We start from the raw sequence: 25,727 nt of genomic DNA, 5'->3' as shown, positions 1-25,727 counted from the left end.
TAATATTTTTTAAAAGGGATCATGCACTGACAGTGTAAAATATTTTTACACTGTCAATCAATCACCACCATGCATCCAATTAAAGCATTCTTTTATTTTAAAAAAATTTTAATGACATGGCAGATTAATGACTCTCTATTGGATGACAGTGTAAAACTATTTTACACTGTCAGTGCACTACCTTTTAACTATTTTTTAATTGAGACTAAAAAGAAACTAAATTAAATTAAAAGACTTAAATAATTATGCCTATTAATTATAATACTATAACAATTAACAACAACAATTTTTTTGTTGAACTTTCTCTTTATTATTATACAATAAAGATTACATTAACGAATTTGTTTGAGTGGTTAGTGTTGTAATAACGATTGCTCATTTGTTAATTAAGTGATCCGAAAATAGAAGAATCGACGGAGTAAACGGTAGCGAATTCCTCTATTAAAAAGCGACCACAACTATTCCTTGTCCTAACGAAGCCTCTCAAAAGGCAAATCAAAACAAACTCTTAACACAAACACGAAATCGTTTTCCTCTTCTAGAACTATATAATACAGCTCACGCAGCCCTAGTTCACGTTCGTTAACCACACGCCACTTCTATTTCTTTCTCTCGCATGTATCCCTGATTGCTATCACCATGGCTTCCCTTAGAGCAGCAAGGTCCAAGCTATTCCCTCTTTCTAGAACATTCGCCTCTCCTCTCGCTCGTCCGTCTGTTAACCGATCTCCCGCCTTCTCATCCGCCGCCGCTAACGCCGCTCGTTCCACCGTCAATCGATGGAGCCACGGTGTCCTCTGGAGGTCTCCGTTCTCCCTTCGCCCTCAGATCAGAGCTGTCGCTCCTTTCATCGAACAATTTCATCGCAAGATCGCCTCCTCCGGTACTTCGCCTTTCACTCCTGAAATTCCGGATGATTTTCTACTTTTTCCATTTCATTGATCTAATCGAATCAGCATTTAATCGTTCATTTCAGCAATTTTTTCTCCTTTTCTGTTCAAATGTTGATTCCGTTTTGTTTTTAATTTAATAGAGAAATCGAATGATTAGGACGTTAGCGTTATCCTTACGCAGACAATTTTGTTGTTTATTTGATATTGAACACTGTGTTTCGTTGATATGAAAATAATCACGGAGTTTGATTTATATTTATATAATTTTGTGATTGATAGTTTGATTTTTTATTACTAATATTCGGTGCTGAATTTTGTGTTTTGAGTGTTTTTTTGATATATTTGTTACTGCAGCTGGTGAAAATCCTTTCAAGGGAAACTTGACTAGTCTCCCCAAGCCTGGTGGTGGTGAATTCGGAAAGTTCTACAGCCTTCCTTCTCTCAATGATCCGCGAATTGGTAATTTACTAGCATAGTTTTCCTTTTTTTTTTACTGTAGAAATTTGAATAGCGTTGTTGTTTTTATTATACTAGATTTTTTTTGTTGGTTGATATTTTTGGTATTGATGATTTTGTTTAATTATCATCTTTCTGATGAAGGAATAGTCCATCCTTCTTCAGAATAGCATATTCTCCTTCGGTTGCTGATGGTCTCATCTTTGTGGTTGTATGACAGATAGGTTACCCTACTCTATCAGAATTCTTCTTGAATCTGCCATTCGTAATTGTGACAATTTCCAAGTTACAAAGGCAGATGTTGAAAAGATTATTGACTGGGAAAGCACTTACTCAAAGCAAGTTGAGATCCCTTTCAAGCCTGCTCGTGTTCTCCTGCAGGTACCTTGTTCAATTCTGGGTTTAGCGAAGAAGTTGTTATCATGATTTGTCAATGGGTCATATTAAGTTATAGACATTCATCCTTTAATTGTTTCTTATTTCTCTTCCCAGGATTTTACTGGAGTCCCAGCTGTTGTTGATCTGGCTTGCATGCGTGATGCTATGAATAAGCTTGGCAGTGATTCTAATAAGATTAATCCTTTGGTATACGTCATTTAATTTCCTTCTCGTAATTTTGTTATATGGAACTCATTTTATGGTAATTACCAAAGTGGTTTCAAAAGCTTGGTTATGCATTATAGACTGACTCGTGCCTTTAGCTCATAGTTACTTCTATCTGTGACAATCATATATTTTATGAAAAATGAATAAAAAGTTTTAAGTTTCATGAATCATGTATTACTAACTGTCCCACAAAAGTTTGCTTTTTCATGGTAAGATTGATGAATCCAAACAACATTTTCTCTTGATTTAAAAGGTTCTGAAATTGATACGAGACAAGAAGGGTCATACATGTTATGTTAAGACTATTTGCTAAAATATTTAGCTGTGCTAATTTACTATCACATCAATTTCTGGGGGAGTTTGAAAAAGAAGGTTCAGAAGTGTTCGAGTTAAAAACTGATTTCATAATTCAATATTTCTTAGGTCAAATTGGTATAAGTTTATTCAGAGTATGTATAGAATTTGATTTCAAATTTATTCTAAGGTGAAATATTGTCTGCTCAATCAATATTGAAATATGAAATATTTATTCTAAGGTGAAATAAATCAATATTGAAATATGAAAAATTAAGGAAGGGAGGCAAGATGAGATTAATAGGGAAATTCATATCAATCAGATTGGAGATATCTATCTTTGTAGGATTTCTTTCCCTCTTTTTGATGATATTGTGCCTTATATTTTTGAACTTATTTTCACTTAAAAATAAACAGGCCCCCTTGGCTTTATTTTCCCTTACATGCTTTGTTTTCTTTTTTCTTTAGTATAAGTGGCTTTGAGGCCCTTGGCCTTATTTTCCCTTACATGCTATGTTTGCTTTTTTCTTTAGTATAAGTGGCTTTGAGGGTGACCAATACTTGTTACCAGGTTATGTTTGCTTTTTCTTTAGAATAAGTGGCTATGAGGATGACCAATACTTTTTACCAGGTTCCTGTCGATCTTGTTGTTGATCATTCAGTTCAAGTTGATGTAGCAAGGTCAGAGAATGCCGTGCAGGCAAATATGGAGCTTGAGTTCCAGAGAAACAGGGAGAGATTTGCTTTTCTTAAATGGGGGTCAACTGCTTTCCGTAATATGCTCGTTGTTCCTCCTGGTTCTGGTATAGTACACCAGGTAAGTTCAGATTCATGCATATAGATCATACTATGGAATATATTTTTCATCACCATAATTTTTGGTTATTGACTAGGACTTATGATGTTTTGAATTCCAGGTCAATCTTGAATATCTTGGACGAGTTGTTTTCAACAATGAGGGACTACTCTATCCTGACAGTGTGGTTGGTACTGATTCACATACAACTATGATTGATGGACTTGGAGTTGCTGGATGGGGTGTTGGGGGCATTGAAGCAGAGGCAGCAATGCTTGGCCAGGTACATTTACTTCTGAATTTTGATTTATCTGTAATGAATGACTGTTGATTATATCCAAAATAATGTAATGAATGCTGACAGTCCATTCATTAGAATCACATGTTTGTATCAAAACAAGCAGATGAATTAAGACTAATGCTGTGTGCTATATGATAATGACAGCCTATGAGCATGGTGTTACCTGGTGTTGTTGGGTTCAAGTTGTCTGGAAAATTGCGCAATGGTGTTACAGCAACTGATTTGGTTCTAACTGTCACACAAATTCTTAGGAAACATGGTGTTGTAGGGAAATTTGTTGAATTTTATGGTAATCAAGTTCTCTTGTGTTTCCTCCTTATTTTTAGCCCTTGCTTTTTTATTTACATGGTTTCGTTTCTTTAGGCAATGGTATGGGTGAATTATCATTAGCTGACAGGGCCACTATTGCCAATATGTCTCCTGAATATGGAGCAACCATGGGTTTCTTCCCTGTAGATCATGTAACCTTACAATACCTCAAACTGACTGGAAGAAGTGACGAGACTGTGAGTATCAGCTCATTATTGTTTTTCAACGGTGTGAAATGCCTATATTACTACTACCTCACCTTCGTTTTTGATCGAATATAGGTGGCAATGATAGAGGCCTATCTCAGAGCAAACAAATTGTTTGTCGACTATAATGAGGTAATTACTAGTTGAATATACACTACATATGAGCAAAACAAATGTGTACCTATGTTAGGTTAGGGATATGTAATGCTGATTTGTTTTTCATTAATTCAGCCTCAACAAGACAGAGCTTATTCATCCTATCTTGAATTAAATCTTGACGAAGTTGAACCATGTATCTCGGGACCAAAGAGGTAAGACAGTATCCTTTACACACTCTTAAAGTTTAATGTGACTATTAAAGTTTGTATTTTATATCCATGTAATAATTCATGCTATATGATACTCATGCCAGACCTCATGACCGGGTGGCTTTGAAAGAAATGAAGGCTGATTGGCATTCTTGTCTTGATAACAAAGTGGGATTTAAGGTCAGTAATGATGTGATATTAAACCATTTTTTTCATGTCTCAAGAAACAATGTTTCAGTACTTTAGTTTATTATTATATCGTGTAATAGTTCTCAATAACTTCCTTTCTGCTAAATTGAATAATTGAAAGGGCAACATTATGTCAAGGTAAAAGAAATTACCTTTTTTTTAAACAGCCAACAGGATATTAAGCGTTGGATATTACTGGATTTCAATCCCATTTCCAGATAATTATTCTGATTCTGTCACCTTTCTCACTTCCCATGACCGCTGTACCAGGATTAAAGAAAGGATTATAATAATTAGCATGCAATAAACAAATCATTTTTCTAGCACCAGTACTTCTGATTGTTTCTATTGGTTGACCTTTAACTTGAAGACCCATCATCACTCATTTGGAAGCACAAAACATGCATTAATGTAGTATCCTTAATGTTTGCTTTGAATGCAGGGATTTGCTATACCAAAAGAAGCACAAGGAAAGGTTGCAAAATTTGATTTTCATGGGCAGCCAGCTGAGCTAAAACATGGCAGCGTTGTGATTGCTGCAATCACAAGTTGTACAAATACATCAAACCCCAGTGTGATGCTTGGAGCTGGTCTTGTTGCAAAGAAGGCTCATGACTTAGGTTTGAAGGTGAGCCCCTGATACAATTATGTAATAAAGTTACTGCTGTTTTTCAACGCAACATCACAATTGCGTAATAAAATTACTGCTGTTTTTCAATGCAACATCACAATTGCGTAATAAAGTTACTGCTGTTTTTCAACACAACATCCTCACTCTGATGTGCTCCACTTTTCCTGCCACTTATAAAAAAGACATTGTTTTCCTTGTTTGTCAGGTTAAACCTTGGGTAAAAACAAGTCTTGCTCCTGGTTCTGGAGTTGTCACCAAATATCTACTTCAGAGGTATTTCACACTTATTAATATTAAATCATTAATTATGTAATTCTGTATCATAAATTTATAGTGTACTTTTATTCTTCAGTCTTTAAATTTTTTTAAAGATGTATTACTATATTTGAATTTGTTTATTTACTTTTTATACAGCGGCCTACAAAAGTATCTAAATGAGCAGGGTTTCAATATTGTTGGATTTGGCTGTACCACATGTATTGGTAATTCAGGAGATCTGGATGAATCAGTTTCTTCTGCTATCACAGAAAATGGTATCTAAATGATCATCTGAAATATAATGTTTATGTCCAAAGCTGATTTTTATGCATTTGTTACGCTTTTCTTTCTTTCTTTCTTTCTTTCTTTCTTGTAAGTTATATATATAATCTCCTAATCATATTCCGCTCTAAAATTGCTGTGTTGATTTAATTCTTGTATGGTTTTGTGCAGACATAGTAGCATCTGCTGTGCTGTCAGGGAACCGTAATTTTGAGGGCCGGGTGCATCCCTTGACTCGCGCTAACTATCTTGCCTCGCCTCCTCTGGTTGTGGCTTATGCTCTTGCTGGCACGGTATGTACGCCTAATTCATATTTAAAATGTGTATAATATACATGCATGAAAGGTTTCAGTTTTTGTTTTTTCCATATTCTCGTCTTATTTCTATTACTGCTTCAAAGATTGTTAATGCCAAGGAGTGAAGGACTTGGTCAGACGAAACAAAACTGTCGAGTGTTAAAATAATTGGAGGCTAATCACAAGTATTGCATTAACTGTTAGTTATATCATGTCCAACCTTTTCTTTCACGTGTTCTGCTTAATGCTGTATGCAATGTATTTGGACCCGGGCCGATTCCAATGCATTCTACCACCTCTACTTTTCTTTTCTTTTTTTTTTAATTTTTAAAATTCCCCCCTTTCAAATATTGCCTTAATCCCAGTTGCTTGAACAACATCTTTTTTTTTTAATAAAAAAATTGCTTGAAATATTCTGCTGACTAAAAGATCTATATTGAGCCTTATTAACGTTGGTTGGATGCACATATTATTTACTATTCCATTTAAGGTTGATTAAATTTAGAGTTGAGAATGTATGAAGATTATTGTTTCTTCTGCGCTTTTAATTTTAACCTTCAGTGCTCTTTTGGTTAAATATCCAGGTTGACATTGACTTTGAAAAGGAGCCGTTAGGAACAGGAAAGGATGGCAAGAACGTCTTCTTGAGGGATATTTGGCCTTCAACTGAAGAAATTGCACAGGTGAATGTTGCCTGCTTTTATCATTATGTTAAATTACTTAATATTTGATGACATGTACAAAAAAATTAACTTTGGTTAGTTTGATTGCTAGACCGTCCAATCCAGTGTGTTACCTGACATGTTCCGAAGTACATATGAAGCTATTACTAAGGGTAATCCTATGTGGAATGAACTACAAGTTCCTGCTGAGAAGCTGTATTCATGGGACACCAACTCAACATATATTCATGAACCTCCATACTTCAAGGGCATGACCATGGATCCTCCTGGACCTCATGGTGTGAAAGATGCTTATTGCCTGCTGAATTTTGGTGACAGTATAACAACTGATCACATTTCTCCTGCGGGAAACATTAACAAGGACAGTCCTGCTGCTAAGTACCTTATTGAGCGTGGGGTGGAAAAGAAGGACTTCAACTCTTATGGAAGTCGTCGTGGCAACGATGAAGTTATGTCTAGGGGAACTTTTGCTAACATACGTCTTGTAAACAAGCTATTGAAGGGGGAAGTTGGCCCCAAGACAGTGCACATTCCGACAGGAGAGAAGCTTTACGTTTTTGATGCAGCAGAGGTGAGTTATGCACTAACAAAGCAGGGCATTGCCTTTCATCACTGATTTAAAACTCTATGTGCCAATGATAGTTTTTTTTCTCCATATGATACTTTGCAGTGGCCTTTCCTAATTAGCTTTCTAAAATTTAATCCGATAATGCAACTTTTCATTTGATTTTGAAAAAAGATATCTGCCTGATTTTCTTTGCACTGCGCTTTAAGTTGTCATTTATTTTGGATTGGTGAATTTATTTTGGTTTAGTTTTAGTGGGACCTCCACCTTTGAGGATGCTAGTTAGGGTATGGACATAGATTCCAGTCCACTAGGTTCTTCAATGCATACAGTGCAATTTCTTTTCCTTTTTCTCATATAAAAAAACTGTTGGGATAGGATAATACCTTTGATTTTAGCGATGTTAAGTTTCTAATCCCCTGTATTTATTCTCCTTTGTTAGAGATACAAGGCTGCAGGGCAACCCACCATAGTGCTAGCTGGAGCTGAATACGGAAGTGGAAGTTCCAGGGATTGGGCCGCCAAGGGTCCCATGCTATTGGTGAGTAATTTCATTATCCACATGGGTTTCTTAACATGTCTGGGATACCAGTATTCATGAAGTGCTTGTTTATAATTTTTTCTTGACAGGGAGTCAAAGCTGTGATATCCAAAAGTTTTGAGAGAATTCATCGCAGTAATTTGGTAGGAATGGGTATTATTCCCCTTTGCTTCAAATCTGGTGAGGATGCTGACACCTTGGGATTGACTGGTCACGAACGTTATACCATTGACCTTCCAAATAAAATTAGCGAGATAAAGCCTGGCCAAGATGTCACCGTCACAACTGATAACGGAAAATCTTTCACATGCACAGCTCGCTTTGACACTGAGGTAATTGAAGTGTGTCATTGAATTACGTGTTTGTTTTGCTGATGCAATTCCACCAATATATCCTAATTCAGGATTGAGTCATTTATTCAGTTCGTTAACGCCCTTCTATTTTCAGGTGGAATTGGAGTACTTTAACCATGGAGGCATTCTTCCCTATGTCATTAGGAACCTCACTAAGCAGTAAAGTCATTGTTGTGAGAAATATTAAATGCCATTGCCACTAGGTGTTCACCTTTCAAGTGGTAATAAAATGTGAGAAATGAGAATAATTTCCTATGAGTAGGAAATAATCCCTTCTTACGAAGGGCAATTTTTTCGACACGTCCACAGGTGTTATATTAGAGGCCTGTAAACATCGAGTGTATTGTTTTTAGATTTCATATTTGTTACTAGAACAGTGTGCCCATTGAATAATGGCATCAATTGTATTTTGCAAAAGCTGATCTGATCCCTGCCTTAGGCTGTCTATATATGTTTTTTGATATACACGGCCAATCCTCTCTACTCCCTGCATCAAAGCATATGCATACTTAGGGAACTCTAATTAATTTATCTTAATTTTGTTGCTGCCGTGGATGAGTGAACTCAGTAAGATATGATTAGTTGCTTAAGAAAATGATATGATCCGGAAAGAAAAGTAGGTGTAATTTGTTAGCAACTTGGAGCTCAGTTATCAGATGAGATTTAAAAACATTCGCCGATTTTTATTCAACTGTAACAGCCGTGTTTTAGTTCTTAATTATCATGTGTAAGATATGTATTTTTGTCCTTGATAATTTACATTTTGGGTTTCTACAATAGTTTTAGGAAGTGTCCTTCTATTGGAGTTGTTCTTATAAAGCTGACTCAGCACAGCCACCTCAGTGGTGTGAAAAATTAGAAATTGTTATATTTTTAAAAGTTAAGAATAATTCACTGGAGACGCTCTCTTAACACTGCGAAAAAAAACATGTTACTAACTATGATTAATCATAAAGTATTGCAACTTTCTGCGATTCCAAATTAATTGGAGAGATTATTACATATATGGTCATGTCAAAACGAGCTTAGTTGGTTTTTAAACCAACAGATCCGTGAACTTAGATGCATATCATATCAAGAGCTCATCTAGTACTTTTAAAGCTATTCCACCTTGGTCTCATTTACTGCTTGGAAGAGGTTCTAATGCTCATTAACATTGCTCATTTGGAATGCTTCCATTTGCCACTCGCATAGAGAAGAGCCATTTGGCACCCTTTTCTTTGATTGTAGTTTTTCTCGTTGTCCTTTACTTAATTACTACTATCTTCATATGAAGGATTGTACGAGTGTCCCTATCCCAATTTAATTCGTTAATAAATAGTACAAGTCAGACATGAGATACATACGTCATTACAATTTTATATTTTTTAGTTACAAAAGTCATATGCAAGTGTACAGTTATATATCACCTGTAATTTTTTTTACATAGGTCATATTCACATATATAATTTGCAACTTCTATTTTATTTAACATTGAATACATTTGTTCTTATAATATATGATTTAACGTGGAACACATAATACATTTGTTTTTTCAATACATGATGTCAATTTTATCTATTTCGGCAATTGAGTAAACCCTTACATGCTCCAAATGCATTTTATTAGACACTTTTTACTTGTATTAATACATCGGTCATTAGAAAATTCGAAATATAACTATATTATGCGGGGTTATTTTATGATTATGCAAAGTTTTTGCAAACATATGATTTATCAAGAAACTAAAATGATAATCTTTCTGTTTTTTTTTACTATAAGTCGTTTTAACACTTTAATGTGTAATAAACAGGCAACTTATTATAATGGATTAATTATTATTCTTTTTATCTTATTACGTTATTTTACTTTTGTTAATTAATGATGTTAACATTTTAAAAGACTTTTTCATTAAAAATATGTAGCCACTACAATGATGTTGTCCTATTAGAATTTTAGTAAAAATGAAGGGAAACATTCAAGCTTTATAGAAGAATGTACTGTAATATTTATCTTCATGCTGGTGTAACGTAAACCTTATAGACTCTATTTGCCAAAGATTAGACCACGTTTTGGTTTAGGATGGTTTTTTATTTTGAAATTTTTAAAAATTAAAATTAGTTCATGTTTTAAGTTTTAAAATTTTAAAAATTAAAATCAGATTTTGTTTTTAGTTATGTGAGTTTAAACAACAAAATCAATTTTAAATATAAATATAAAAACTAATGTTCATGATAAACATATTTAAATTAAAACAATGCTATTTTGAGCATGTAAAGAAATTAAAATATTATATATATATATATATATATATATATATATATATATATATATATATATATATATATATATATATATATATATATATATATATATATATATATATATATATTAGGGATGTTAAAACAGACTAACATATGTGTTTTTTTTAAGGTAGATCAAGACCACATATTTTTAGAGATCTATAATCGAACACATCAAATTTTACTTTTTACAAAAATTTATTTCTGAAATGTATATTTGATTTTTTTTTGAGTAAATTCAGAGATATATCTCTGAAAATACCATTTGTTTCAATTGTCCTCAATTTATCAACAAAATTGGATATATAGAAATACAAATTTTCTTGAACTAGATTTTTATTTTATTCCTATAAATATAAATATAAATATTATTATTATTATTATTATTATTATTATTATTTACTATAATAATAATAATATTTTTCTTGGCTAATATATAATTCACATGATAATAATTATAATAATTATTTTTTTGACTAATATATAATTCATATAGGCTAATTATTATATAGTAATTATTATATAATATTATTATAGGCTATTATATAATAATTATAATTACTTAAATTATGTTTTTGAAAAAAATTGTTTTCAATTTATAGATCAATAATTTAACTCTTATTTGGCCTCATTTTAAACTAGTAAAAAACAATTACATTTTAAGCTTTTTATATTAAGTAATTTATTTTTAGAAAAAAATATAATAAATAATATAAAAATCATGATTTTAATGTATTTTGATACATTTTCTTTTACATGGTTTTATTACTAAAATATATCAATCTAGATCGTTGGATTTTATTACTAAAGTATTAATATAATAATATAAAAAATAATTGTCATAGAAAATAACACATGAGTTATATATTAATCAAGAAAATAATTATAATAGTAATTATTATGTGAATTATATATTAGTCAAGAAAGTAATAATAATAATTATACTGAATAGTAAATAATATTTATTTATAGAAATAATAAAAAAATCTATTTCAATTTCTTTATTTCTATTTATTCAATTTTGTTGATAAATTGATGACAATTGAAACAAATAATATTTTCGGTACATCTCTGAATTTACCCAAAAGAATTTCAAAAAAAATTTGGAGATGCATTTTCGAATTAAATTTCGTAAAAAAGTGGTATTTAATACATTCAGAGATAAATCTCCGAATTAATCCGAGAAGAAAAAATGCCATTTAGTAGTGGTGTAGTGTCAGTGGACCCTATTCTATTTTTTTTTTTGGAGTGCTTACCATTATTTTAAATATGCAATCTCAAATGTGTTCATTCTATTATTCTGGGTGTTGTCATGGGACGAGTTTAATAGGAGAAAAACTTGCATGGATACGAACATAAATAATTAGTGTTAGGAACAATCAATAAGAAAAGATAAAATTTTAAATTTATTTAAAATTTAACTTCTTTTTTAATTGGATTCATGAGATGGTTGTGATTAAGTAGGAGAGAGAAAAAATACTTTTGTTTTTTAATTAATAAAAATTTGTGATTAGTTGTTTGTAAAGCCACTTGTTATTATGTTTGTGCTTATGCAAATATTTTCCGTTTAATAGAATGGACATATTGATTTGCCATTTGTTAAATTATAGGCTTAAATGCACTTTTTAATTTATGTGAGTTAGCGAGTTTTTGATTTTCGTTTCTGTAATTTTTTTTGTCTGAGTCTATATTTTATTTTTTTGCTTGCGGTTTAGTTTCTAAAGTCAAAATTCGCAAGAAAATCTGTATGTTTTCTGTGAATTTTTCTGCAGATTTTAATTTTAAGAACTAAAACAAACACAAAAGACAAATATATGGAATCAAACAAAAAAAAACTCACAGCTACGAAAATAAAAAATTTCTAACTTATAAGAACCAAAAGTACTTTTAAGTTTAAATTATATAATGGTTAGTGAAGAGCAAAAATATTTACTAGAGTTGTGGTTAGATCGATGATGGGGATTGGTAACTTATTTTTACTCATTTATAACTTTTTTTTAATAAATTTAAATTAAATAGTTTATATCTTAAAATTAATATGGAGATCATATAACTATCTCATACAACCACACTATGGTTCACAAGCATAATTAAATTTTACATTTTTACTACACTAGTTAAATGGAACCTACTTAATTCATATAGAATTCAATACACTATTAAATAAAAGAAAAACATTGTTTTCATTTACAATAGGATTGCTTATGAATTATGATAATAACAAATACATAAAAACAACCTACTTCATGGAGTAATCCTCTGGAATGCTATCTAAATCTGGTCTCCAACAATTTAACCCTCCATCAATTTCTTCAACCTTAGCCACACTTTTTTCTTTCAATTTGATATCATTTAGCAACTCCTCCAAAGAAGTGTTCTTAACACCATTCATAATATTCTTATTGCTCAACACCCTTTTCAATTCTTCCTTGCTCACTACAAGCTTAATCCTCATAATGGAAGAATCACTTACCTTCTTCTTCAAGCTATCTTCTTCTCTCCTTGGTGGTGTTTTCATTTTCATAACTCTCTTGATGTCTTCATTCTCATCTTGCTTTGATGATATTTGGTTTTTTCTAATGCAATTTCCCATGTTAGTAATCAAGTGTTTATTCAATAGGATAAATAATAAGTGTGTAATGTTTGCAAAGTGAACTATAAATAGAAAGAGAAGAAGAAAAATTAATTGAGAATTATGATTTGATTCTCTTGTTTGAAACCGACATTTAATGAATTATGCTTTTGGATACCTTTCTTGTTTTATGCTATGTCAATATTTTATTTGCATTGCCGTCTCTTAATTAGTTGCAACATTCAACGTTTATTTTGAATTTTATAAGCATAGACTTTTTTAATTATGTAGGCACTTAAACTATTTCCAAAATAAAATTTTCACCTCTTTACATATTAAGAATTCAATCAAAGAATCAAATTTAAAGTCCTAATTATAACTTACTATCAAATTCAAATATTCAATTACAAATTTTTTAATTTAAAAACTATTTTAATTTTTAAAAAATAATTAAAGCACGTGTTTAAAATATAATTTTTTTCACTATTAAAATTCTGACTCATTAAAATGTCTAATCTGATTTAGAAGTCAATTCTAACATCAAATAATTTCAACACCTTTCTATCGCAATTGTAAAAATTGAACCTCAGAATATAAGTATTAAATTTAACCGTGGAATATACGCATTAAAATTTATAAAGAATTAAATCAATTTTTAAGACTAATTCTTTAAGTTATGCACTTTATCATGAGATAATAAATTGAATAGTGTTTGAAAGTAAGGGTTTAAAGGTCGAATTGGTTGTCTTTAAACATGAAGTTGATGACCCTTAGCTTAGAAAGTGGTACATCTCCTTTTCAACAGAAAAGTTGGAACCCACGACAACATAAAATATGTAAATCCTATTAATTGGGTCAATATTGGACAACAGTGGCGGTAGACCGTTTGAAGAAATTGTAAGTTACTATTTCAATTTCACCGCAAACAGAAAAAAAACAAACATGATTGTCTTAAGCAATCATCAATCTATCTACTAATTAAAAGCAATCAACAGCCTATTATAGTGAGTTTTCATTAACGAATAAAAAGAGTATAGAAGGAATTTTATAGGATTGTATCAATGTTTTAAAAATAACACGTCATTTACTTAAAATCACGGGTTCAGGGGTTATTGGTCGAAACACAAGATAAAATTAAATGATCTGATCAAATAATTCTATATCTATAATAAAATTGTATAGATATTGCGTCAGGTTGAACCATGTGACCCGTTCTCTAAAATTATTTAAAAAAAGCATGACACTTTCACTTTCAGTTCAAAAAGTTAACCATATAAAGTAGAGAGCGAGTAAACTCGTCTTAAATTTTTAAAGGCTTTGTGTAAGTTATTTACGGTTCAACAATGACAAAACAATTAAATGTCTTATTTTACGGTGACTTAATATGACAAATATTTTGTGAGATTTTATTTAGTTTTGGTTTAGCCGTAACAAATTTGAATTGTGTGCGGTAGCCCGCCTTACACCCCCTCAAAGTGGGTACTGGAGATGAGTGAAACTTAACTAGTTACACAAATTACACAAAACACATAATAATCTCAAAGACAACAAGAACCAAACATTATCCACCATAATGTTCTATTCAAGACCATGTTTCTATCCGATTTGTTAATCTCGGGTTCTTTCTTAATCATTTCTCTTATAATTTTTCTAAGTCTTCCTCTATGTTTAGTTGTTTGACTTCTCGTCATCTGATCTTCTCTCCTTACAACAGAATCTACATGTTTTTTTCTTTACATGTCCAAACACCTAAGCATATTTTCTATCATCTTTCATACTATAGTTGTTGCCCTAATACTCTCTATATTATTGCCAATTTCTTATCTCGGTCAGTCTTACCACATATAAAACACATAACTTGTGAGATGATATGACCTTCAACTTTCACCTTAAGTTAGAAATACTTCTCTTTTTGTTGAATTTACATTTCATATACTATGTCTTTCTTCCACTTAGGCGAAAATTATGCGTTTCCAAGGCTCGTCTTCAACCTCTCATTTAGCCCCCTTAAAATATCCTAGTAGAACTATATCATCTGCAAAAAACACACATCTCGCTTCTACCCCTTGGATGTGTTATGTGAGCACCCAAAATTAAAGTAAAAAAAATAGGGGCTTAGAGTTGAACCTTAGTACAATCCTATTATAATGTGGAAGTCATTTGTCTCTTCACATTATATAATATTTTTCATACATATCTTTGATTGCTCAAAGATAGGCAATTCTAACCCCTTTCATCTCAAGGGGTTTCCACAAAATCTCCCTAGGAACTTTATCGTACGCCTTCTCTAAGTCAATAAAAATTAATGCAAGTCTTATCGGTCCATCTAATATTCCTCAATCACTTATCGTAGTAGATAAACCGCTTATATGGTCGAACTCCATTGAATCTCAGTAATTTGAGTCTATTTTCTTAGTCTCTGCTCAATCACTATTTCATATAACTTCATGGTATGACTTACAAGTTTAACAATTTTCACAAATTTGTAACCCCCCTAAAGTGATTTTTCTCTATTCATTCAACATTTTCTTTGTCCTCATGATTTTTTAAAGAGTTTGGTGAGTTAATCAATGGCTGAAGAATAAAATTGCTTTAGACTTGGAAAATAAAACATGATTTCGTTGTGGTCCCTGTCAAAATGCCTAGATTAAAGAGATCAATTTATTTTCCCTTAGTTGTATCATTCTCAACATATTCTTTAACTAAAATTAAACAACGGTAAGAAAGACAAAAGGAGTGACAACAACAAAGGGGAGATGGCAGGAGAGAAATGGAGGACGAATGAAGTGACAATGACATAGATGAAGGTTTAGGTTTTTTTCTAAAATCATGTTTTTATTTTGAATTTTTTCAGTTATCTTTCTCGATGATATTTTAAATTTCTTCTATTTTAATAATTAAAAAAAACAAACAAAGTCGTTTTAAATCCAAAAAAAAACTTTTAAACCACTTAATTTGTAAAAACCTCTATTTTTTTTGATATTGGCTAGTTTACACCGATTTGCACTAGGTGAATAACTTAAAGGGCCCAATAATCTTTGCCTACAATTCTCAATTTGATCAGCTGACTTGGTTCGACTTTTAAAACATTACATTGTAATTAACTGACCTAGTTAGTTTAACTAGAATATATATAAAGATACTTATAAGTCTAGTTTAGTTCTAACAAAGGAGATAATTTTCAGATCTAACAAATTACTATCATTAAAGTCTAATTAAATATATCACAATATTCTAATATTCTCCGGAAAAACTCACAAAGGTTATTATTGTTAACAATAGTGATAATAAAGTAGAGCAAAAAGGAAGAGACTAGGGTTTCAATAATATGAATAACATAACTTATGCAAATAAGAGTTACAAAGAGAATATATAAATACATAAATAGACTAAACTACCCATAGCCCAACTATAACTAAAGCCCCATTATATATTATCTAACATCTCTTTTCAAACTCACAATGTACTAACATGAAGCATTGAGAGTTTGCCAAATAAAAAATAAAAACATATTCAAGAATAAACGATATAAATCTAAAACTATAACATTGCACTTCACGACAAAGTTTGATAAACTTTAAACTTGTTGCAAATTAACCCTAAAAATAGACGATCAAACCAAACTAACTAATATCATAACAAATAAAAAAAGCAACCAATTAGAAGAGTCATCATAAAGAGAAGCAACAACCAAAGAGAGAAGAAGCAGTTGAAGAATTCAAAGAAAGAAATCAATATAAGCATCCAAAGAGATGGAATAAACTAAACCAACATATCAAATTGAACCAAATCAATTTGAATCCAACCTAACTGAATCAAATCATATCAAATTGAACCAATCCAATCTAATCTAATCCAAATCAAATCGAACATAATCAATTTAAATTGATCCATATCAATTTGAACCAAATCAAATCATATCAAATCAAATTGAACCAGTCATATTGAAATGAACAAAATCAAATTAGATCAAATTGAATCAATCCAATCCAATACAATCCAAACCAAATGAAATAGAATATAATAAGGAGAGGACTAACCAAATATAAGAACTAATGAGAGAGAGAGAGAGTGAGAGAGAGAGAGAGAGAGAGAGAGAGAGAAAAGCAATCGAATTGAAAAATCAATAAGAAGGGGAGTAATCAATGGAGAGAGAAGAAACCAAACAGAATAACAAATAGAGAGGAGTAACCAAATAGAAGAAACAATAAAAGAGATAAAGAGACGTGCCTAAGCAGAAGAACCAAGGAAGAATCAATGGAGAGAGAAGCAATCAAATGGAATAACCAATAGGGAGAGGAGTAACCAAATAGAAGAACAAATAAGAGAGAGAAAGAGTGAAAATCAACCAAACAAAAGAACCAATAAAAAGAGGAAGAATCAATAGAGAGAAGCAACGGAGACAGTCAACCAAAGTCATATATAATTCAATCATGATCTCCATGCACACAAAAGTGGGAGACAACCCGAGAACAATTTAGCGATTCAACATAAGAAATTTTTTCTTCAATAAACTTATCATTATGAAATCAAAGCAAACACATTTCCAACTTTTTGGGAATTCAATAAAGGAAACACATAGGGTCGAACCAAACTCTAGATATCATGTTAACAATAAAGACAACAAATAAGAAAAGAGAGGAAGAGACTAGGATTTCAATAATATGAATAACATAAATTATACAAATAAAAGTTACAAAGAGAATATATAATAAGACATAAATAAATTAAACTACTCATACTTTTTTTGCTTTTCTTTTACATTCATTAAAAACAATCTACAATTTTAAGTGTACAACCATAATTCTCTAGTCCATCTGATTGCACCAATAATTCCGGTGTCCTGACTCCTGCATAAGAAGAGCTAAAGGCTTGTTGTCATCAAATGGATCTTATGAACAAGTTGCATGTTGAGGAACAAATGGTTTTTAAACACCAACAATCTCAACTGACATCAAAGACTAAAAAGAATGAAACAGGAGACAGGAGTTGTTGCTCATAATTATTTAATTTTTGTATATATCATGGAGACATTTCTTGCACAGATTGAAGCCTCATCATTTAGTGTGAATTTTATCATTACACTCTAAAATCTTAAAAAAAATAAATAAATCTGTTATAGTTGATGATAGCAACATATGAGTCATTCCCAATTGTTTTTTAATTCTATACAATTTTATTAAAGGCCAATGTTCTTATTTTTATTAATTGCTAACATTATGTTGGGAATAAAGATGGAACCATCTACATTTTATCACTCCGTTCCTTAATTCCTTACTCCATTCATCAAAAACAATCTTATATCCTCTATTTTCTTCTTCTCTATTACATCAAAACCATGTCATTCTTTTACAACACATGGATCTTCTGCCATATACTAACAGTTGACCACATAAAAAGTGTGTTCAGTTGAACTGAAAAAAATACCCCAGCCAGAACTAACCACATAATGGCTATTCTTTTGACCTTCTACATACAACATGCAATTTACACTTTAAATCTCAAACTACCATTTCAGCTTCTTGAAGAGTTGAAGGGATCCCAACATCAAGGCGCATGGTTGATTTATATTGTTCTGGTAACTCAGCACCAGCCTGAATGCATATTTCAACTACTGCTGGAGCCTGTCCGTAGAAATTCCTAAGCTCTCGTTCCAGAGGTGGTCCGTTTACATCAGGAACATGCCACACAAATCTCGGGGGTATTAAGTCATTGAGCACTGCAGATTGCCAACCATGCTGCCCATTGCGTTGTTGGTGTTTGTGTGCCCCACAGTTTTGAGCTTTCGTTCCATTGGGACCAACATGAATTTCAGGGCAATATCCACAGACCCTCACATGGTACATCCTCATTAGTCTCTTGGCACCTCTCCTCATTTGTTCCCATGCTTGGAGTGTTTCCTCGGCAAGTTGGACTACTTCCTCCTTGCTCACTGGAGCATCTATTTCTGAATCCGGTATTTCAGCTAGTAACGGTTTAATAGGGGTATATGGGACTTTATCTGGTAGTTCGCTTTCATCTGCATCCACGTATTCCTTCTTCCCAATACGGATTATTGGCTTTCTTCTCCTTTTAGTGGGAAACTCTGGAATCTCAACGCCAGCTTGAATGCAGAGCTCAACCACTGCTGGAATCCGAGGGATGGAGAATCTCTGTTCATGAGTAATCCGCTTTCCAAGGCGGTCATAGAGGTGATAGGCTTCAATCGGTATTAATATGTCTTCAACATGTGCATTTGTCCAATCATGAAGGCCCTTGCGTTGGTTTGCTTGGGAACCTTTACATGACTTGAATGGATGTCCAACAGGGCCTACATGGATTTCACTGCACCACCTGCATAAGTTTTTCAACAGGAGTAAGAACATCAAAGCACATTTTTTAAGCAGGAAACTTTCAACTACGTTTATTCAGTGAAAATAATGTTCAATCGTTAAATGAAATGCAAAAAATTTACTGGCAGGTCTAAACAATTGGTTGATTATGTTAAGTATCTGGAATATTTTGTGAAGCCAGAAACAACAGCGATCTGTATTAACACAGGAAATCAAAATAAAAAACATGAAACTCTGTAATTTTCAATAGTATAATATACTTACCCACAAGCGTGCACGGGTACTACTTTGAGCAGCTTCTTTATATTATTAATCAAAGTGATCCTAGCATTATATACATCATGTGCATCTGGTATTAGGTTCTTCACTAGCAATCCATTCTTTGGCGCCGGCAAAGGTTTTTTCCTAGGCTCATCTTTCATCTTCTTTATCCTCTCCCTAGCTGCGCGTCGCAGTTCTACAATGGGAACTGGAAAAGGCTTCTTCTCCTTTCTTGAATAATTCCGAGGAAAATCAGCATTTTGAGGCACTTCATCATTTCTAATCTTACTGCCACCGTGCTGCTTAAAAAGATGAGATTAAGGAAAAGAAAACAAAACAGTTATATACATAGGAATTTAGGAGTTGAATCTAATCCTAGCCAAATTTTATCCATTCTAGAAGGCTAATTCTAACATGGGCACAACGCCAAAACTCAAAAGGCACAATGAACTGAAATAACGCAAATTTCATTTTAGGCCAAATGACAAAAAACCCAATGAAAAGCTGATTCGTTTATAATGGTCAAGATGCTAGATTAAGCAATTTGTTTCTTTCCCACCTCAATCAAGTAATATAAACATACCAAAATTTGTATATTGTATCTCGGAATAAGTGAACATTTGTTTATTATTTTAAACATCAATCCGCATATAAAATCAATATCACAAGATCAGTTTAGTTGTTTACTTACGAATCACACTTTCATTAAAAGTTAATGACAAACAAAACCACAATTACCAACTAATAAACTGAAATTGATAATGAAATAAACCAAATCTTGATAATGAATACACATAGGTATGCCAAGGAATTGAAGAACATTTTCACATTAAGGGCACAGACATATACATAAGAAAAATCACTCTAGGGATCACACCAGATCTACCCTCTCGTGGCTATATTTGCTTTGAAAGATTCAGTTTTTTGTCAGCCCCATGGGACTAGTGTGTGATAACTAGTCGACTACGTACACCTCTCTCTCCTTCATTCCAATTTTTTTTTTTTTACGAGAGGACAAAGTATATAGAAATCAATTGTCATTACCATCAAACTAAAAAATCCTCTCCTACATCATCAAGATTTCCTTCTTTTGCTCTAAGGATCAGCTCGTCGATTTATATTGTTAGAAACCAGAAAACTAACTGTAATAGATGGAAATGAATCAATATGCAAACCAAGCAGTGTATTATGGACATAGAAGAAAAAACACCAGAGGGCATATAGGCCTGCTGTCCATAGTCACAACTCACAGAGCTGAGCCTGCGCCCCAACAGAGAAATTGTGATTCCCCAGCCATGACCAACAATAATGATTCTCATCATACTCCACTCTCTCCTCATACTACCTCATATAACGAAATTCCCTCATAGTAAAGCTCACTCCTCTTTTCCTCTCTACCACCTCATCATTCTTGCCGGTTTTCCCTTTTTTCATCCTAACATAGACCCTCCACACTGTGGGCATTCGTTGCTAAAGCACAGACTCTGAATTGAAAATCAGACACCAAATAAAAGTAGTACCGGTAGTTTAGATGTCAGATGTTTGGGAGACTCGTACCATTAGAATATGCAAAATAGATCTATAAATGTGGCTTTCTAAGAAACTCAATTCACACCATATGAAATTTTTTCACAATGAATAACAGATGAGTTAGCACCAAAACCACATGCTCATTAGAAGAGTATTTCTATTCTAAGAATATCATCGTGTTATTAGGTCTGTATCTTGTAATTCTCATCTCAATGTTTCATTTCATGTGACATTTTTCAAAAGTCTACAAATAATCAAATTTTAAGTGTTGTTCGAGTGTCTCACTCACAACACAGTATGCAGTGCAGGATACAAACAGACACATCAGCAAAATGATGTGCCTGTGTATAATAGACTAATGTTTTACTCTAATAGAAACTCAAACTTCTGATAAACATTAAATGTATTATTGATTGAAATTAACACTATTACAGAGAGGAATCCGTATAATCCCATAGCCAAGTGCTCCTCAGAGGAGAGATGATTCTCACTTTGCCCAACCCAAAAGGTTTCTAGCCGAAAATACACATAATCAATTCTCCCTTGCTATCGGTGTCCTTATATAACTACCCTTCTCTCTTCTGACATATGCAGTTATAACCATTCTATTGGGGTATAAGGCCCAAATCCAATTTCCTATCATACTTCAATAACGATTTTAAGGAACTCAATTAAGTTGATTAAGCATTACTACATTGTATGTGAATGAGAAAAAGGTTACAAAAGAAAAATTGTAATCCTACATACACATAACATTGAGTCAAGAGAAAACAAAGTTAGCTAACCTTAGAAGTTGCATCATCATTTTTCTCATAATTTTCCTTCCTCCCTCCAAAAACAGCATATAATCGAAAACATCTACGCTCATATCCAATTTTTCGATAACCATTGTGCCGCGAAAATCTCTTGATTTCAACTATATTTGAACTGTAGTTTAGTTTACCTATATAATAACAAATGAGTTTAAACATGCTTTTAGTAAATACAAATATGCAATTTTTTTTTTTTACTTTTAGTTCATAGTTCTAAAGATGAAGCTTGGTTCTCATCATAATCCTGAAAAATGAAGTGATTTTTTTGTGAATGGGGAAAGAAAGATAGACTTACAGAGAGAAGTTGAAAAAGAGGAATTATGGTTTTTGTTGTCACGGAATCCGATTATGTTTGAGAGAGAGATGATTGACGCCATTGGCTTTCTGAAGCGAATGAGAGAAATTGGAGAAGACGATTGAGCAAACGAGTTTTGGGTTTTGGAGAGATAGGATTTGGGTTAAGAGGGACTGGTTTATGTGTTTCTCATTAAATTATTATTAATTTCTAAAATATATATTCGGATGCAAAAGGAAGAAATCTAAAATGATTTCACAAAATATAAAAACTAATTTATTAAGATAAACAAAAAATAATAATAATAGTTATACTAAAAAAAAGAAAAAAAGAAAAAAAAGAAATTAGGGCCGGAAAAAGAGAAAAATCCCCAAATGTGCTCTGCTAGGGTTTCACATTTACTCTGCTTTTCCTCCGTCACAGCTACCTGTTTCTGCTCACCTTCTCTCTGATTGCTTTCATGGATTCTTTCGACCTTTTCCCAGAGTTGGTCCCTCCGGCTGTTCCTTCTTGTCCCGGAGGGAGTTTGAACGCTAGCTCCAAGGCAGCTGCTATTCCGCAGAAGAAATCTTTCGCTCAGGCTCTGAATGGAGTTTGCGATATCCCAATCTCTCAGCTCCCCCAACCCATCATTAAAGGAGATAGACTGTCGATCACAATACCAGAGGAAGAATACAAAGCTGGGCTTCTAGACTGCAAGAACAATCTTCATGGGCGTATCCTCTGGCCAAAAGGCTCAACACCGCTCACTGTGATGGCGATTCGGGAAAAGCTCTCCAAATGCTGGACTGATATCAAAAATTGGGGAGTCCTCTCCCTAGGAAAAGGTTACTTCGAATTTATGTTCTCCAATGCTGAAGATGTTAGACGAGTTCGAGCTGCAGGTTCCATCAGTCTTAATCCGGGTTCGCTGAGATTGTTTGCCTGGACGAAAGACTTTAATCCAGCTGCACAACACAACACGGCAGCACAGGTGTGGGTTAGATTCTTTGGGCTCTCGCAGGAGTACTGGAGGCCGAGAATCTTGTTTGCCATAGCTAGTAGTGTTGGAAATCCCATCTGTATAGATGCCTCTGCTGCAAAATCCAGAGTGGATCGTACGTTCGGTCATTTTGTGAGAGTTCTTGTTGAGATGGACCTAACACAACCCCTTAGTTATAATGTTCTTGTAGAAAGGGAAGGTTTTGCATTTTTTGCTGACATTGAATATGAAAATCTTCCGGAATTTTGCGCCCATTGCAAGAAATCGGGGCATAGTTTGAATAATTGTAAAACTCTTAATAAAGTTCAACACTCCTCTGGCTTAGTTAATAAGCCTCGTGCTGGTTTGAAGAGTACGGATGCCGAGATACCTAACAAGGAAACGGATAATGTGAATGCGCCCACTCTGGAAACAAGCCAAGAATCTGAAAAGAGCTCTCAACAGGTTCCTGTGGAGGAGCCAGGGAATGTTAGTATCACTCATCAGGGACTTGAAGTCACTTACCATGGGGGTACTGCCTTACCCAACTACTTCTCACAGCCTTCTGATGGTTCTGAGGCATCTCCTTCGGATTTTGTAGCAGACACGGGTAAAGAGTTAGTGACCGTAAATCAAGGGGTTTCGGTTGAAGCTTTGGTGGATAGACAATTTTTAAGGAACTCCTGGGATGCGCTAGCAGAGGCGGATTTGGTGGCAGAAACTCAAGTCACTCCTCATAAGAATGACAGTGGCACCTTCACAAAAGCGTTATCCAATCTTAAGAAAAAACACAAGCAATCTAACGTGAACCAGAAGTATGTAACTAGGTCCCAAGCAGGCCTCAAACATCCCACTCAATGAAAAGCCTTTATTGGAATATAAGGGGCATAGCTAATCCCCCATCAAGATTAGCTCTTAAGAGATTATTAAAGATTCACAAACCTGATTTCTTGTTCATTGCTGAGCCTAAGATAGTTTTGGACAAGATGCCTTCTAACTGGTTCCTTAAGCTTGGTTATAAGCTGTTTGCTTCCAATAATTCTCAGTTACCTTCTCTTTGGTGTTGTTGTTTGCTTGGCATGGACCCGAGTGTGATTGAGTACTCGGAGCAGTTTGTTGCCTTCTCGTTTGTTTTGGATAATAAGCGGTTTGCTTCTGCAGCCATTTATGCTTCTAATTGCCCGCAGACTAGGAAGCTTCTCTGGGGGGATCTTGAGTCTTTGCTGTCCCGATTTCCTTTACCTTGGACGTTTCTAGGGGATTTTAATGCCATCGTCGGGGCTCATGAACACAGAGGGGGACTGTCTCCAGCAAAAGGGCCCATGAAAGATTTCCGCTCGTGGTCAGATTCCAACCATCTAATCCATGTCCCCACCCATGGATCGTTTTTCACTTGGTCTAACAAAAGAGACCATCCTTTCTTAATAGAGAGAAGGCTGGACAGAGTGGTTGCTAACCAATCTTGGTTGAATGTTTGCACGAGAACCTCGGTTTGTACTCTCACCAAATTACGATCGGATCACTTTCCGATTCTCCTTGATTTCTCTGTTTGCCCGGTCAAGGTTGCCTCGAAGTTCAGGTTCTTTAAAGCTTGGACGCTGCATACTAGCTGTAAGGCGGTGGTGATTGATTGCTGGAAGCAGAATGTCGCAGGTTGTCCGTTGGTGGTGCTTGGGAGAAAACTTCAGTTGCTTAAAAAGGAGCTCAAGAGTTGGAAGCATACTAGTTTTGGTAACGTAACTCAGCAGGTTTTGATGGCTGAATCGGAACTCAAACTTATACAAGAATATCCTGACTCTGATTTGGATAGTTTTAACAGTCTGGAGAAAGAAGCGCAGGATAAGCTGTCGAGGGCTTTGGACATTGAGGAAAGTTTTTAGAAGGAGAAAGCGGCAATTAAATGGCATGTGGAGGGGGATCGCAACACAGCTTTTTTTCATCGAATGTCCAAAATTCGTAACGCTGTCAAGCCCATTTCAATCCTTAGAGCTGGAGAAGAAGAATTTTCGGATCCGATTCAGATTGCCTCTCATGCTGTTGATTACTACAAAAATCTTTTTTCTAATAACGTTTCTTTGTTGCAGGATTACTCCTTCGTGGAAAACTCTATCCCCTGCTTGGTGAATGATGAGATGAACATCACTCTCACGTTATTGCCTTCATTGGAAGAGATAAAAGCTGATGTGTTTTCTCTTAATCAGGATAGTGCGCCAGGGCCTGATGGTTTTGGAGCTTCGTTTTATCAAACGTACTGGGACATTATTCAAAAGGATGTTTCGGATGCGGTCCTCCAATTTTTCTCCTCAGGGTGGCTTCCTCAAGGGTTCAATTCTAATGTTTTAGTCCTTATTCCGAAGACGGATAGCGCAGACTCCTTGGATCTGTTTCGTCCGATTGCCCTATCAAACTTCAAATACAAGATTATTACAAAAATTATTTCGGCCAGACTTGCGCCTATCATGCCTCTTTTGGTTTCTAAGGAGCAGCGAGGATTTATTCAAGGTAGAAATATGAGAGATAGTATTGCTTTGGCCTCAGAAGCTTATAACCTTCTTGACTCGAAATCCTGGTGCGGTAATGTGGCGCTTAAAGTGGATATTACTAAGGCATTTGACACTCTTAACTGGCAATTCCTTATACAGGTTCTGAAGCAATTCGGTTTCAATGAGATTTTTTGTCAGTGGATTTTTTGCATTTTGAATTCTGCTTGGATGT

The 25,727-nt window shown here is 33.8% G+C and overlaps 4 protein-coding genes across 5 annotated transcripts; 2 read left to right on the top strand and 2 right to left on the bottom strand.

The window, feature by feature from the left end:
• Window positions 1-421: 421 nt before the first annotated feature.
• On the top strand, window positions 422-8,430 carry LOC131629066 (aconitate hydratase, cytoplasmic-like). The gene is made up of 20 exons (XM_058899866.1): window positions 422-883; window positions 1,248-1,352; window positions 1,570-1,730; window positions 1,842-1,934; window positions 2,881-3,066; window positions 3,167-3,328; window positions 3,491-3,635; window positions 3,710-3,852; window positions 3,937-3,993; window positions 4,093-4,172; window positions 4,274-4,349; window positions 4,801-4,986; window positions 5,195-5,262; window positions 5,404-5,522; window positions 5,701-5,822; window positions 6,410-6,508; window positions 6,600-7,079; window positions 7,516-7,614; window positions 7,704-7,946; window positions 8,062-8,430. The coding sequence occupies exons 1-20, from the start codon at window positions 640-642 to the stop codon at window positions 8,128-8,130; spliced, it is 2,937 nt and encodes a 978-aa protein (XP_058755849.1). The 5' UTR covers window positions 422-639; the 3' UTR covers window positions 8,131-8,430.
• Window positions 8,431-12,286: 3,856 nt separating this feature from the next.
• On the bottom strand, window positions 12,287-12,899 carry LOC131629092 (uncharacterized). Its single transcript, XM_058899893.1, has one exon. It carries the CDS (start codon window positions 12,840-12,842, stop codon window positions 12,489-12,491), a length of 354 nt encoding a protein of 117 aa, XP_058755876.1. The 5' UTR covers window positions 12,843-12,899; the 3' UTR covers window positions 12,287-12,488.
• Window positions 12,900-18,103: 5,204 nt separating this feature from the next.
• On the bottom strand, window positions 18,104-22,240 carry LOC131629065 (APO protein 2, chloroplastic-like). Of its 2 annotated transcripts, none has more exons than XM_058899863.1 (4): window positions 22,052-22,240; window positions 21,730-21,887; window positions 19,418-19,713; window positions 18,104-19,154 (listed from the first exon to the last, which is right to left on the bottom strand). In XM_058899863.1, exons 1-4 carry the CDS (start codon window positions 22,131-22,133, stop codon window positions 18,323-18,325), a joined length of 1,368 nt encoding a protein of 455 aa, XP_058755846.1. In that variant the 5' UTR covers window positions 22,134-22,240; the 3' UTR covers window positions 18,104-18,322. The 2 variants fall into 2 exon arrangements, with proteins under 2 accessions (XP_058755846.1, XP_058755848.1); XM_058899865.1 differs by having other exon boundaries at window positions 21,730-21,860.
• A 271-nt stretch (window positions 22,241-22,511) lies between these two features.
• Window positions 22,512-23,873, top strand: LOC131629080 (uncharacterized). Its single transcript, XM_058899879.1, has one exon. The coding sequence runs from the start codon at window positions 22,512-22,514 to the stop codon at window positions 23,871-23,873; it is 1,362 nt and encodes a 453-aa protein (XP_058755862.1).
• The last annotated feature ends 1,854 nt before the right edge of the window (window positions 23,874-25,727 follow it).

This window comes from Vicia villosa, unplaced genomic scaffold (genome assembly GCF_029867415.1).
Source record: "Vicia villosa cultivar HV-30 ecotype Madison, WI unplaced genomic scaffold, Vvil1.0 ctg.000506F_1_1, whole genome shotgun sequence".
NCBI classification, from domain to species: domain Eukaryota; kingdom Viridiplantae; phylum Streptophyta; class Magnoliopsida; order Fabales; family Fabaceae; genus Vicia; species Vicia villosa.
Note: the sequence above shows the minus strand (reverse complement) of the source record. Positions and strands in the feature narration are given on the sequence as shown.